Below are 16,411 nucleotides of genomic sequence, written 5' to 3' on the forward strand. Positions count from 1 at the left end.
CACCTATGGTAGCAACCCCGCTTTCAGAGTTCTTTTGTGGTCTACCCCTCAATGGAGCACTACTTGCCTTCGTTTTTTACTATTTCTCTCTCATCCAGTGATCCACATTTGAAGCACCCTCTTTTTTTTACCTCAGCACTAGTCGAAATGATGTCCACCACATTGCGAACATTCTAGCCTATTTAGCTAAGCATTACCGATGGGTTTTAGAGGTCGTGTTCTGCTGGTTCTTGTTCCTGTTCGAGAACCCCATTGAAGTATTCCATTGGGTAGAGAATTCCTTAGATTTCTTAGATGAGGACTGATGCGATTTCCCCATCTTTTTTCTTGAATCTCGCGACTCAAAAGCAGCCTTTCTCCTATCTTTAACTAATTCTTCTACCTTAAATGCTCTCTCAACGAGCACCACAAATTTTCTTAGTTCTAAAATGCCGACAAATACTCAGATATCGACATTTAGACCATCCTCAAACCTTTTACACATGACGGCTTTTGAGGACACGCACTCCTGCGCGTATTTTTTGAGTTTCACAAACTCTCGTTCATACTCTATCATTGTCCTACTGCCTTGCTTTAACTCTAGAAATTCATTTCTCTTTTGGTCTGTAACATCCCAAAATAGGGCCTAGTCAGAATAGTGGTTTTGAGACCACAAATATGACGTTAAAATATTGATTTTATGATTTTTATGAGGTTTAGAATATGAATATATGCATGTGTTAAAGTTCAATGAAGAAATTCTAAGTATAAGGTGTCCAATTGGAAATTAGGGACCAAATTGAATAAGTTGCAAAATTTGTGTTTTAGAAGAAATTTGTATGAAATTGCTTTGGATATTAATTAGGAGGTCTTAAAGAGAAATTTTCCCGATTTCTAAGTTTTTGGACAAAAATGGGTTTGTATGGAAAATTTTGAAGGAAAGGCATTAAGGGCATTTTGGTCATTTGGTTTATAAATGAAATAAAATTGGGAAATAAACCAAAAATCAGCTCATTCTCTCCGTGTTGTTGTCGAAAATTAGGGTTCTCCATAGCTAGGGTTTTCAAGCTTTCCAAGCTCAATAGTAAGTGCTCTCAAGCCCCGTTTTTAATGTTATTCGTATTTTTGACATCCCGGTAACTTGCTCTCTCTTTTTCTACCCATATTTCATGCTAGGGTTCATGTTTAGAAATTTACCCATGCATGAGAAGCTTATGTTTTGATAATTTGTGGAAGGATATGAGAGTTTAAAGGATGGTAAAAAACTTTTACTAAGTAGATTTTCATGAAAAGGGCTTTAAGGACTATTTTGTAAAAATTGTAAAAGAGGGTAGAAAAATGTGAAAGGAAGGAAAATGTGGGAAGTTATGAACATGAAAAATGTTTGGCTAGGCTTGGGTAACTAAGAAATCCCATACATTGTATTATTCGAGCCTAGGGACTAAATTGCAAAAATATGAAAGTATAGAGGTAAAATAGTAATTTTAGCCACATATGAATTTTGGATCATTTTGAGTAATGTATGTATTAAACGAGCTAAATTTGGTATTATAGATCAAGAGAATCGATATAAGGGCCTTGACCGAGGATAGAACAAGGTTTATGAGGTTTAGGCTCGATTTCTAATATTTTGTACCGAGGTAAGTACATATGCAAATAAATACATTAATTATTGTTATTAAATGATTTATTGATATTTGCATCCTTAATATGCTTATTTCGCTATGTTGATAATATAACATGTTTTGATTCTTTGCTTTATGATTATGAGACGTTGGCCATGTGAAAGAAACCATTTATGCGAGTACGTTCGATAAAGGTCTGGAAGTCTAAAATCTCGTTTGAACCTTACGAATAGTTGATGATACAAGTGACATGCCACTAGGATAGTCACGTGTGTTATGAGCTCATTTAATATGTGATACATGCTAGGGTCCTGGTGCTGGGTATCTTGAGTTATGTTCGGATACTCTCTTTGTAACACCCCTGACCTGTAACCGTCGCCGGAATAGCTTAGGAGGCACTACTTAACCCACAATACAATTTAGAATATTTTTATATAAAATATCAAATCATTACAGTAAATGTCATTCATTCATATTCATTAAGAACATAAAACCAAGCATACGATACTTAAACGTGCATTCAGAACTAAATTGATAACATATAAAAGTTTCAGAACTTTTAAAAATTTTCAACTTTTAAAAGGTCATACGCCCATGTGAATAGGCCATGTGCCTCACACGGTCTTAGACACGCCCGTGTGTCTAAGCCGTGGCAGAACAGGGCATAGCTACTGACTTGCTCACACGATTACAAGACACGCCCGTGTGTCTAAGCCGTGGCAGAATAGGGCATAGCTACTGACTTGCTCACACGATTACAAGACACGCCCGTGGACCTTGGCCATGGTCAAGCCTGACTTGGGCCACACGGCTAGCCATATGCCTGTGTGCTTTGGTCGTGTTCGAGCCTGACATACAATTGTAGGGTACCCTAGGGGACACACGGCCATGCAACATAGCATTGTGTCGCACACGGCTGAAACACACGCCCTTGTCTCTGCCCGTGTGGACAAAAATAGGCCATTTGAATAACCAATATGCCACCCCAAAATGGATCAACGAACAAGCAAAGAAAGAAGCATATTTGTTCAACCATTTCAGCTAATATCTATACCAAATCATACATAATTCATGCTAAAACAATACCAATCATTTCCATTCTCAATTCATCACTCAATTCATACCAAAACTTAAACTAACATCATACCCTACCAAATGATCGATACGTCATTCAAACATATGCTATGAACTTACCAAACTTTCCATTTTTACCATCTCTTTTAACCATCCAAAACATACCAAATTGAACATTGGCATCACATATTATATACCATTATTAAACTATAAGTTCAAACATAAACTAGCCAAATCACATGGCTAAATATATACATCACAAAACATAATCCCACAACTACTAGCCTATACATGCCATACTTGAAATATACAATTTCAAAATACCAAAATGAGGTTTGATAGTGTGGTGACGATCCTTGACGATCCCCGAGCTTACAATAGCTTTGATATCTATAAAGTAATGCAAACACGCACAAAGTAAGCTTTCAAAAGATTAGTAAGCTCGTACCAAAAGTCATCAATACATAAGTACTTACAAATTCTTAAATCATATATCAAATCTATACCAACATAATCCATATGTTCATACCAAATCAATGAGCTTCACATACATAGTATCATCTACCTCAAAGGTATCGTACATACCTGAATATTCCCATACTTATTTACTTTCATTCTCACATTTCGTTTAAATATTTTAAGACTCTCCGTAAATTATTCGTGCTTTGAACATCCGTACACTTAGTGCTGTAACAGTTAGCTGAAGCTAGAACGATTCCACTCACTTAGTGACATCTCAATTAACCGAAGCTAGAACGATTCCACACACTTAGTGCTATCTCAATTAACCGAAGCTAAATCGGTATTGTACACTTAGTGCCTCATATAGCCAAAGCTAGTTTAAATCGCACACTTAGTGCCAAATACTATTGATTTATCATTATATTCATCCAAACCAAACATATAAACAATGTATATATAATCAAAACATCAAAATATAATTAACATCATGTTTTAAGTACAAACTTACCTCATACTCAGAATTGGCAACTTGGACTATTTACTCTACAATCTTCGACTTCCTTCGGTCTAAGTCTGAATTCCTCTTTTCTTGATCTATATGTATTCAAAAATTAACCCTTTTATTCACTAAATCATTCAAAACAATCCATAGACACATATTTAAGGCATTTTGCAAACTAGCCCTTAACATTTTCACATTTCAACACTTTAGTCTCTAAATCACAAAATCGCAAAATACACATAATTTGCTTATACTCATGCTTGGCCGAATTCTCCTATCTCTCATGCAAGCCCATAAATTTCATTTATTTCACATTTTAGTCCCTCAAAATAACATTTTCACAATTTAGCCCATAATACTCAATTTTATCAAAATTCAAAGACAAAACATGTAAACCAACATCAAGCTTTCATAATTCACCAACTAACAACACAAATCTCATAGCTTCATCAATGGCACATTTCAAAATCATCATCAAAATCAAAAATTGGGGCATGGGTTTGATAGTATACGAAGCAACGATTACAAAAACATAGAGATTATCAAAAATCGAACAAAACTCATACCTTAATTGAGCCTTGTCTGTGCTGAAACTTGAAGCTCTCTAAATATAGATTTTCTTTCCTATTTTCGACGGATGAACATACATAATGGCCTTATTTTTCATGTTTTTTTATATTAATATTACTTTAATATGCATTTTACCCTATTACCCTTGCATTAAAACATTAATATGCCATCAACTAGTGTCCACTAATGTCATTTAATCATAACTTTGGTCAAATAACCACATAAGGACCTCAAAATTATAAAGCCAAGTCAAATAGGCACTTTTAACATCTACCACATAGCTTTTACATTTTACGCAACTTGCTCTTTTTTTTTTCAAAATTAAACACACAAACGATTAAATTTCACACGAGACTTTCACACACGTCAATTCACTTATAATAGGCACAAAAAATAATATTAAAATATTTTTCTAACTCAAACTTGTGGTCCCGAAACCACTATTCTGACTAGGCTCAAAACTGGACTGTTACACTCTTAGCTCTTTGAGTAGCCCCATTGAGAGTGGCATGTGATTCTGTGATATGAGGTACTTCGGTGTACTTTTTGTCAGGAAGTCAAGGCTACGTTCAGGCACTTTGGTGCATTTCTTCCGTGTGTTCGAATCATATTCCAAATATTCAACAAGTAACATAATATGAATTCCAAAAGTAAAATTTAAGTATATGTGTGCAAGATGGCACATGTATGTACTAAAACCCTATGATGACTTGATGAAAAGTATCATAATGGATAAGTAATTATGCGTATTGAAAAAATGTAGATTATTTGTATGTGTACTTAGTAAGCTCTATAGCTTACCCTCCTCTCTTTTCCCTTCTCTTTAGATACGTCAAGCTAGCTCAAAGGATCGGGAGACATTCGAGCTCGGATCACACTATCTTCAAGAAATTTGGGCATAAAAGGGTTCAATTATTTTGGGCATGGCATGTATAGGAAACTTGTCTATTTTGTGTATATGTGTCATATTGAAGTAGCCAAGTATAATGGCTCATTTGGGTATTGATTATTTTGCATGTGGCCATGTGATTTGGTCCATGTTAATGATTGGGATGTATCCCTAAGTTTACCTTTACATGCATACTAAGATGTGTATGTGTTGGTTTGACAAATGACTATTTATTTGCTAGTATGTGGTTGCATGATTTAGCACTCATAATGGTTTGATAATAAGGAATATGATAAACCATGAAATTGGTGTGGAATGACTAAAAGATAAGGTTGTGTGAATACTAATGGACTAGTATAAAAAAGAGTCATAGTGATGCTATAATGTTGCATGTTTAAGTTTCCAAATATATCAAGGGATATGCCATTAAACATATGGAAGTGCATGATTGTGTAAGGGTGACCAATGGCTTGGAAAGTAGCCTCCAAATGGTCTGCACGGGTAGACACACGGGCATGTGTCTAGGCTGAGAGTGATACACGGTCAGCCCCATGGGCGTGCCACACGGTCGTATGTCTCAATCGTGTGGAGGACACGACTCTGGCCATGAGCGTGTGCTTGGTCGTGTGCCTCACATTTGTATGATGACGTCATAAACATAATGCTCACTAAAATCATATGGGCTACTGTACAGGCATGTTCCAGACCGTGTGAGGAACACGGGCGTGTGCTCAGCCGTGTGAAACCCCTGTAGATTCGAATTGGAAAATAAATCCAATAATTCCACACGGGTGTGGGACATTGGCGTGTCCCCAAGCATAGGGGCGTGTGCATTGCCTCCACGCGGGCGTGTGAGGCTTTAACTTAGAAATTTTTTTAAAATTTTTTTATGTTTTCGGTTTAGTCCCGGACCGCTAATGATGTATGTTTTGGGTTTCGTAGGTCTATAATAGGGATAATTTGACTTTAATTGATTGGTTTTAGTTTGAATGAAATTTTGTGGCATGCTTTTTTATGTTTGGTTTTGTTTAAGTTCAGCAATGCCTTGTACCTTGTCCCAGCATCGGATATGGGTAAGGGGTGTTATATTTATTGGTATCAGAGGTACGATTTAGTCAGTTCTTGGACTACGTAGCATGTGTCTGTGTCTAGCTATACATGCATTGCATAAATTGTGATAGTGTGACTACTCCTAATGATATTAAACTGTGTTTTTCATATAGTAATAGACCCCCACCGAGCTGTAGCAGATGATGTAGAAAGCAATGCACTAGCCCCCGCTCAAGGGACGGTGCCTGAAGAAAGTAGACCCGTAACCGTGAGCCAAAGGGGAGGCTAGAGAGGCGTTCTTCCAAATGATGAATGATTGGTATGCTGAGTTCATCCGTGAGAACCCTGTCACTCAGACGCAACCTCTTCTACCTTCGAACCCTCAGCCTGTACCCGTGATGCCTCGAGGTATAGATTTTATGACATTTTTTAAAACTTTTGTGGATAAGATTCAGGAACAAAGAGCAGAGGAGTTTAGAGCTAACACTGAGGATGATGTTGAGAAAGCCGAGTTTAGAGTGTTTGAAGTGTGTTATTTTATTGTTGAGGGATGATGCCTACCATTGGTGGAAGACTTTGATTTCGGTTGTGCCTAATGAGGCAATTACTTGGGACTTCTTTCTGGAGGAATTCATGAAGAAGAATATTAGCTAGAGGTTTATCGACCAAAACCGTAAGGAATTCCTTGAACTAAAGCAGGGTCGCATGTCGGTTACCGAATATGAGTGAGAGTTTGTCCGACTTAGTAAATATGTCCGAAAGTGTATGCCCACTGAGGCTAAGATGTGGAGAAGGTTTGAAGGCAGATTTAATGAGGATATCAGGGTGTTAGTGGGCATCCTTGAACTAAAGGAATTTGTTGTGCTCGTTGAACGGGCATGTAAGGCTGAAGAATTGACAAGGGAGAAGAAGAACCAAGTCGAAAGCTAGAGATATTCGAAAGAGAATGATGAACAGATTGGCCCCAACTCAGTCTAAGTAATCTAAAAATGTGTATTATCGTTCTTATGCATCGACAGGACGCTCCCATGGAAATCGTAAGAAGCAAAGTTTAGGTTTTTGAACTCAGGCTACATCTGTAGCTAGCGTAGGAGACACTAAACCTTGTTGACCCAAGTGTGAATACTGCGGAAGACGTCATCTAGGCTCATGTAAGAGGAATGATGGGACGTGTTATAGATATAGTTCTCAAGACCACTTTATTAAGGATTGTCCCGAAACAGACAAGATATTTCAAAATGCAAGACAGAGTGGTTCGGCTTCAAAGACGATTCCCTCGAAAAGTATCGGTACTGGAGCTGGCAGCAAAAATATGACACGAGAGACGACAGTGCGATCTGAGGTAGAGCCTATGCCATACGAGCACATGAAGAAGCATCATCGCCTGACGTAATCACTGGTACATTTTCTCTTTATGACACTGTTGTTATTGCTTTGATAGATATAGGATTTACAAATTCCTATGTATGCATGAAATTGGCATCTAGCTTGAATTTACCCGTGGAGTCTACAGAAATTATGATTAGAGTGTCAAACCCATTAGGCAAACATGTCTTAGTTGATAAAGTATGCAAGAAATGCCCTTTGATGATTAGAGGTCTTTGTTTTTCGGTCGACTTGATGTTGCTGTCGTTTGATGAATTCAATGTTATTTTGGGTATGGGTTGGTTGACACTTCATGGTGCTATAGTAGATTGTAAACGAAAAGTTATAGAATTGAGACATGACAATGGTGAAGTCCTTCGAGTCGAATCAGATGAACTTAGTGGCTTGCCAATTATAATTTTTTTAATGATTGCTCAGAAATGTATGAGAAAAGGATATGAAGCATATCTAGCTTATTGTTGAATACAAAGGAACCTGAGTTGAAATTCAAATCAGTGCTTATTGTATGTGAGTGTGAGGTTGTGTTCCCAAAAGAATTACTAGGTATACCCCCTGTTAAGGAAGTTGAATTTGGTATTGAGTTAATGCCAAAGACTGCACCTATCTCTATCACTCCGTATAGGATGGCTCCGACGGAGTTAAGGGAATTAAAGTCACAGTTGTAAGAATTGGTTGACAAAGGCTTTGCGATACCCAGATTCTAACCTTGGGGTGGTCCCGTGTTATTCGTAAAGAAGAAGGATGTCTCCATGAGATTATTTATTGATTATCGGCAACTTAATAAGGTAACGGTTAAGAACAAATATCCATTGCCAAGAATTAATGATTTGTTCGATCAGCTAAAAGGAGCAACATGGTTTCCAAGATAGACTTGAGGTTCGGTTATTACCAGCTGCGAGTTAATGTGATAGACATACCTAAGACTACTTTTAGAACAAGGTATGATCACTACGAATTCCTTGTTATGCCTTTTGGATTGACGAATGCTCCGGCTGTGTTTATGGATTTGATGAATAGAATATTTCGTCCATACTTGGATAAGTTAGTTGTAGTGTTCATAGATGACATTTTATTTTACTCTAAAAATGAGACAGAACATGTCGAACATCTGAGGATTCTTTTGCAGACTTTGAGGGATAAGCAATTATATGCCAAGTTCCGTAAAAGTGAGTTTTGGCTTCAGGAAGTTGGATTCTTAGGCCACATTGTTTCTAGTGATGGTATTCGGGTTGATCCTAGTAAAATTTCTACCATTGTTGAATGGAAGCCTCCAAGGAATGTAACCAAAGTTAGGAGCTTTTTGGGCTTAGCCGGTTATTGTTGAAGGTTTGTAAAAGGATTTTCTAGGATAGCCACTACTATGACGAGACTGCTATAAAACGATGTTAAGTTTGAGTGGATAGAAAAGTGCCAACAAAGCTTTGAAAATTTGAAAATGCTATTGACAAAGGCGCTAGTGCTAGTACAACCGAAACCAGAGAAAGAAGGAAAAGTTGTAGCTTATGCTTCGAGAGAGCTGAAACCTCATGAGAAGAATTATCCAACTCATGATTTGGAATTGGCCACCATAGTGTTTGCCTTGAATATTTGGCGTCATTATTTGTTCGGGCCATGTCTATACCGACCATAAGAGCCTCAAGTATTTGATGACTCAAAAAGATTTGAATTTAAGACAACGGAGATGGCTGGAAATGTTAAAAGATTATGAGCTTATGATTGATTACCATCCGGGAAAGGAGAACGCGGTCGCTGACCCTTTGAGCAGGAAGTCTCTATTCGCTTTTAGGGCAATGAATACACAGATGACCTTATATGAAGATGGTTCCATTTTAGCTAAACTGAGAGCTAGGCCGACTCTTCTCCATCAGATTTGTGAAGCTCAAAAATGCAATGAGGAATTACAAGCTAAGAAAGTTCAGTGTGAAGCAACCAGTGAACCCGACTTTCAGACTGACTCTGAAGGATGCTTGAGATTTCGTGGAAGAATTTGTATTCCAAAGGATACTGAGTTGATCCAAAATACTTACACGAGGCACATAATAGTATATGTCAGTTCATCTAGGAAGTACGAAGATGTACAATAACTTGAAGAAAGTTTCTTGGTGGAATGGCATGAAAGGAGATATCTCAAAATTAGTAACAAGATGTTTGATTTGTCAACAGTTTAAAGCTGAACATCAAGTACCCTCCGGTTTACTCCAACCTATTGTGGTCCCTGAGTGGAAATGGGATCGTATCACTATAGATTTCGTGACCGGGTTGCCAGTGACTTCAAGAAAGAGAGATGCTATTTGGGTGATAGTTGATAGATTGACTAAATAAGCCCATTTTATACCTGTAACACCCCAAACCCGGCCCAGACGTTATGGCCGAATCTGACGTGCAACATTGGAGTTGAAAACCCACGTTCCGTTTTAGTGTTTTAAAACCATACATTTTATTGAGTTAACAAAGTGTATGGAAGCCGGGCACCGTGTAGGTATCCGAGACAGAGGAGGTGAGCCATGAAGGTCGCTAAGTACCAAGCTCTTTAATTGGATCCAATCCTAGACATGCCCACAACCATAGCCACACTTTGTTATATCGAGTTTAAATTTGTTTAAGTGGACGTCTTTGATAAATCGATTAATCGTGGTGTTGAGATATTTTGAAAACAAGTATCATTTTGAAAACACGCCCTAAGTCTAGCCCATTTGAATAATTATTAACCAATTTTAAAGTTATTAAAATTAAAATAATTCAAAAGAAATAAAAGGAAAGTTAAAATTGGCCTTATTACAACCCAAAAATAAAAAATAATTAAAGGAAATTAAATGAAAACCAACACTTATTTAAAAGCCCAAAGATGATCACCGTGGCCACTCTGAATCCTCTCCGGCCCAAGTCCCCACATCAAGGCTCACCGCAAGGTTAAGGAAAGGGGGGTGAGTTTGGAAACTCAGTGTGCAACAAGCCCCTTTCAGAGCCCAAAAATAATAACAGCCTGTTGGGCCTAAGCCCAAATCTAATCTCAACATATACTAGGCTATAGCCCTTTTCATGTTTCATATTCCATAACACGGGTCAAGCCTTTTCATATTTCATATTATCGGGTCAAGCCTTTATCAGAATCCCAGTATGGCCCTTAGGCCCATTTCAATATCACATATAATTTCAATGAAAGAATGCAACCCATTCGGGAGACTACTCAACCCACCATCCGCTACTCTCCACCTGCATTCAACCAACACACCATGTGGGATTAACTCGACCCACCCCGCCATATTTCTCCATCGGCAAGATAGTCATGATCATACAACCGAGGCCTAGCCTCTTTTAATAATCTGGGCAAAAGCCCTTTCAATAATCGGGGCATAAGCCCTTTTAGAATCGGGGCATAAGCTCAGTAACACCCCGAACCCGAGACCATCGCGGTGTCGGACACGAGGTTAACAAGCCAAGTCCACATATTTTGCCCACCAATTTGACAGTTCGGTCAGTTGGAAAACTGCGTCACCGTCGCTTTAAACATCATATCTCGAGTTCCAAAACTCGAAACTGGTTTCAGAATTTTCCTGAATTTAGACTCATATATCCATCCATGGATTTATTTCTAGAATTTTTGGTCGGGCCAATAGGTACAGTTTATTAGTTAAAGTTACCCATGTTACAATATCTCTCTGCATGTGGCTTTAATCTGGTGCCGTTTGTTTCTAATGAAACTAGACTCAAAATGGAATCTGTACATATAAGGCATGACTCCTAATTCTTTCTGGATAATTTATAGTAAATTTTAAAGTTATGACGGGGACCCGAAACCATTCTCGCCCTGTCTCACAATAGCTTTAATATCCCTTAACATGTAACTCCTATGACCATTTCGTTTCTTCCATATGAAAATAGACTCATCAAGGTTCATTTACATAGCTTATTCACTATTTAATACCATCCCTAAAAATTTTGGTGATTTTTCACATTCACGTCCATGCAATTTGGCAAAGATCTGTTTTGAAGGTAGGTCTTACCTATTTTGTAGTCTCCATGAACCAACTAGTCTTGCCATACATAGGTTCACATATGATCATTTTAACCATACCAATGGCTGATCATGTGACCAACATTCCCACTTCCAATCCATAATCACATCATGACACCATATATATATATATACAAACCGCAAATAGTCTAAGTTCAGTACTTCACTTTTACGAGCCATTTTCGCATGGCCGAACACATATACATCACAAAGATATTTAAACCAACAAAGGGTAGTCCTATACATGCCATTTCAAAGATCAACCAAAAATTTATACCAAAATGGAGGCGTTGATAGTGTGGATGACTTCGACTTTAATGATCCCAAATCCGATTGCTAACGAGCAAAATCTATAAAACAGAGAGCCAAAGCAACGGGTAAGCATTTTATGCTTAGTAAGTCTCAAGGAATAAAATCAGCTTTAATTAAAGCAATACATTCACATAGCCAAATGCATCATTTCATTAATACACATTCACATAATCATTCTTACTTCCCACTTCATCATTATATACTTTCACAAGGTATCAACCTATTCAATAGCTGAAATTCGTTAGTCGATTGAGCGAATGTTGCTCAAACATGTCGACTTTCCAATGCACATATAAACATACCTTATTCTTTGGGCCTTTCGAGCGTACTAATTGAATTTATTACAGCAACCAACACTCACCTCCAGCCCAAGCTTCTTCGGAATACAACCGGATATAACCACGCACGAATGCCTTGGTCTTAGCCCGGATAGAATGACTCGCACGAATGCCTTCGGGTCTTAGCCCGGATGTAGCCACTAGCACAATTGCCTTCGGGTCTTAACCCGGATATAATTTCCAGCATAAATGTCTTCGGGACTTAGCCCGGATATCATTCAATTGCTCATGCACACATGCATCAATAATCATTAGACATTCATATTTCATTTTCGTTATTAAGGCTCAAACGCAAATATAATCACAAGCATAATCGCCTTGGGACTTAGCCCGTATCATTCAAATACTCATACACACATAAATCAATAATCAATATACATCCATATTTCATTTCACATAATTCAAGTAGGGTCACTTCTTGAGGACTTACCTCGGATGTTGTCGAACGGCTTTTACGGCTATTCGATCACTTTTTCCTTCCCCTTGTCCAATTGTGGCCCTCTAAGCTCTTGAGCTAATTCAAACAAATTCAATTTATTAAAACCTCATTGTGCTAGCTTATGGCCGAATATGACAAGGAGTTTAAATGGTCATATGGCCACCCTTTCGCTTGAATACACAATGGTCATGCACATTTTATACTACATCAAGCAATTCAATACAATTCATTCGAGCATCAAGGAAAAGCTAAGGCCATCAATAGGCTCCCTAAGGCCGAATATACATGTCCATGTTGAGGCCAATTATGCACTTAATACCACACAAAAACAGCATGCATTTTACTAGTTAATGCTTTGCATATTGTAGCTCAAAACTTATAATATAGCATCAAGCACTCATATGTGTGCTAGGTAATAATGTGCTTGCAATTTCACAAACATTCTTCAACATCTTCTTCTTTAAACAAACATATTCATCACTTACTTCATAACCAAAACATCATGTGCAAACATATATATACATATATAGCATGGCCAATTTCAAGGTGTCCATATAGCCATCCAAAACACAAATTTTAACTAACATGCAAGAAGCATGAACCATGCTCATGAATGCATCATGGCCGAATACATCACAATCATGCCCTTTCATCTTCAATCATGGTTAAACAAAAAGAAAACTCAAAGTCTTACTCAAGATGGCTACAAAGAAATTTCAAGAGTAGATAATCCATCATTGCATGCATCATCATCAAGCTTCACACTTAACATGCAATGGCTTTATCACAATACCAACCTTGACCAAATACCACTTCCATGGCATAACAAGGATTTGAACCATGGCTAACATGAACATCAAGTTGGCAACTAAAACATGCATGAATCTCATGACACAACCTCATACATACCTCAATCTTGATGCAAGTTTAGCCAAATATCCTTCTAGATCTCTTCTAAACAAAGGAAATGAAGCAAAAATCTCTTCTCCTCTTAGTATTTTCGGCCAAAAGGAGAGAACAAGGATGAACAAATTTTTTGTTTTCTCTTCTTGGTTGCACGGCAATGGGGGGAATGCTACTCTCTCACACACATTTTTTTCATTCTTTTCTTACCCATGCTTATTTGTTTATTATTTCTCCCTAATGCCCAACAAAACATGTTTCATGACATGTTTAGCCCATATCTCTTTGTCATGGCCGGCCATCACTTGTAAAAGGGAATTTGACATGCAAGTCCATTATTTTGCATGCATGCTTTAATTAGTCATCACACATTTCCTATCGTACTTTCAAAGTTCACTACTAAGTCCTTTCTAGTGGAATTCACCTTTATAACACTAAATCAATCATCATAAAATGTCATACATGAGCACACACATATTATAGGCATCAAAATAAATTTTAATTATTTTTATGCCTCGGTTTTGTGGTCCCGAAACCACATTCGACTAGGGTCAATTTTGGGCTGTCACAACTCTCCCCACTTAAGAAATTTTCGTCCCCAAAATCTTACCGTAAATAGGTTTGGATATCGCTCTTTCATAGAGTTCTCGGTCTCCCAAGTATCTTCTTCTATCCCGTGCTTGAGCCATAACACTTTCACTAGCGGAACCCGCTTGTTTCGCAACTCTTTCACTTCCGTGATAGGATACGAATCGGTTCTTCCTCATAACTCATATTGGCTTGAATTTCAATTTCGATGGACTAATCACGTGCGATGGATCGGATCTATAGCGTCAAGCATCGAAACATGAAAGACATCGTGAACCTTTTCGAGTTCGGGGCAAAATCAAACGATATGCCATCGGACCGACTCGCCGGATATCTCATATGGCCCAATGAACTCGGCTCAACTTGCCCTTACGGCCAAATCGAGTATCTTTTTCCAAGGCGATACCTTGAGAAACACTTTATCTCCCACCGATACTCGATATCCTTACGCTTCAGATCCGCGCACGACTTTCGACGATCGGAGGCTATCTTCGACTTTCACGGATTACTTTCACTTTCTATTCAAAGATCTCTAATCAAATCCACCCGAAAATCTTGCTTTCACCAAACTCGGTCCAAAACAATGGTGTACGGCATTTACGACCGCATAAAGCCTCGTAGGGTGCCATCTTAATACTTGATTGAAAGTCGTTGTTGTAAGTTTAATTCAATCAACGGCAAATACCGCTCCCATGAACCATTAAACTCAAGGACGCAACATCTCAACATATCCTCAAGTATCCGAATTATCCGCCGGATTGACCATCGGTTTGGGGGTGAAAGGCGGTCTTTGAAATGCAACTTGGTACCCAAAGCTTCTTGCAACTTTTTCCAAAATCGCGAGGTAAATCTCGGATCTCTATCCCACACGATGGAAATAGGCACCCGTGTAATCTCACAACTGAGAACGCATAATTCGGCTAATTTGTCCATTGAAAATCCGACGACGGGACAAAGTGAGCCGACTTAGTCAATCTATCTACCACGACCCAAACCGCATCCTTCTTACTTGTCGACAATGGCGGTCCGGATACAAAGTCCATTGTGACTCGATCCCATTTCCACTCGGGTATCGTGATTGGTCAAGTAATCTCAAGGCACTTGATGTTCCGCTTTCACTTGTTGACATATTAAACATCTCAAACAAAGTCTGAGATGTCTCGCTTCATACCATGCCACCAAAATCGACGCTTCAAATTGTTGTACATCTTCGTACTCCCGGGTGGATTGCCATTCGGCTATAATAGGCTTCATTCGAATTATCGAAATGAGTTCAATTCTTTGGAACACACAGATGACTTTTGAACCTCAAACAATCGTCATCATCGATTTGAAACTCCGAGTCCTTGTTCGAACACACTCGGCCCGCTTTTGCGCCAACTCGTCGTCGACTTTCTCGAGCTTCTCGAATTTGATGTGTCAATAATGGTTTGGCTTTCAATTCAGCCACTAACACACCGTCGGATCGAATGCATAAGTGCACATTCATCGCTCAGAAGTGAATAATGATTTACGACTCAAGGCATCCGCAACCACATTCGCCTTTCCGGTGATAGTCAATGACCAGCTCATAATCCTTTAACGATTCGAGCCAACGTCTTTGTCGCAGATTTAAGTCTCTTTGGGTCATCAAATATTTGAGACTTTTGTGATCCGAATACACATGGCACTTCTCACCAAATAAGTAATGTCGCCAAATCTTTAAGGCGAATACGATGGCGCTAATTCGAGATCATGGGTCGGATAATTTTTCTCGTGTGGCTTTAATTGCCTCGACGACAGGCCACAACTCGACCTTCTTGCATCAATACGCAACCTAACCCAAGGAGGAGGCGCCACTATAGATGACAAACTCTTTGCCGATTCGGGTTGCACTAGAATTGGGGCTTCACCAAATAAGTTTTCATTGATCGAAACTTTTCGACATTTCTCCGTCCATTCAACTTAACATCCTTTTGGAGTAGCTTCATCGGCGTGGCTATCGTTGAAAAACCTTTACAAATCGTCGGTAATAACCTAAGAAGCCCCAAAAAGCTCGAACCTCAAGAATATTTCTGAGGCTTCCAATTAAGTATGGCTGAAATTTTCTTCTGTCGACTCGAATACCCGGCGCAGATACCACATGACCCAAGAAGCTAACTCTCTTAACCGTAACTCACACTTCTTGAACTTAGCATGTAATTGCTTATCCCGTAAAATTTGCAAAGACTAACCGCAGTGTTCAAAGATGTTCGGTCTCATTTCTTGAATAGACCAAGATGTCATCAATGAACACGACT

The 16,411-nt window shown here is 38.5% G+C and overlaps 1 protein-coding gene across 1 annotated transcript; it reads left to right on the forward strand.

Annotated features, from left to right (window-relative positions):
* The first annotated feature begins 9,249 nt into the window (after positions 1–9,249).
* Positions 9,250–9,621, forward strand: LOC108485023 (uncharacterized). Its single transcript, XM_017788890.1, has one exon. It carries the CDS (start codon positions 9,250–9,252, stop codon positions 9,619–9,621), a length of 372 nt encoding a protein of 123 aa, XP_017644379.1.
* Positions 9,622–16,411: the final 6,790 nt, after the last annotated feature.

Source organism: Gossypium arboreum, chromosome 6 (assembly GCF_025698485.1).
Source record: "Gossypium arboreum isolate Shixiya-1 chromosome 6, ASM2569848v2, whole genome shotgun sequence".
Taxonomy (NCBI): domain Eukaryota; kingdom Viridiplantae; phylum Streptophyta; class Magnoliopsida; order Malvales; family Malvaceae; genus Gossypium; species Gossypium arboreum.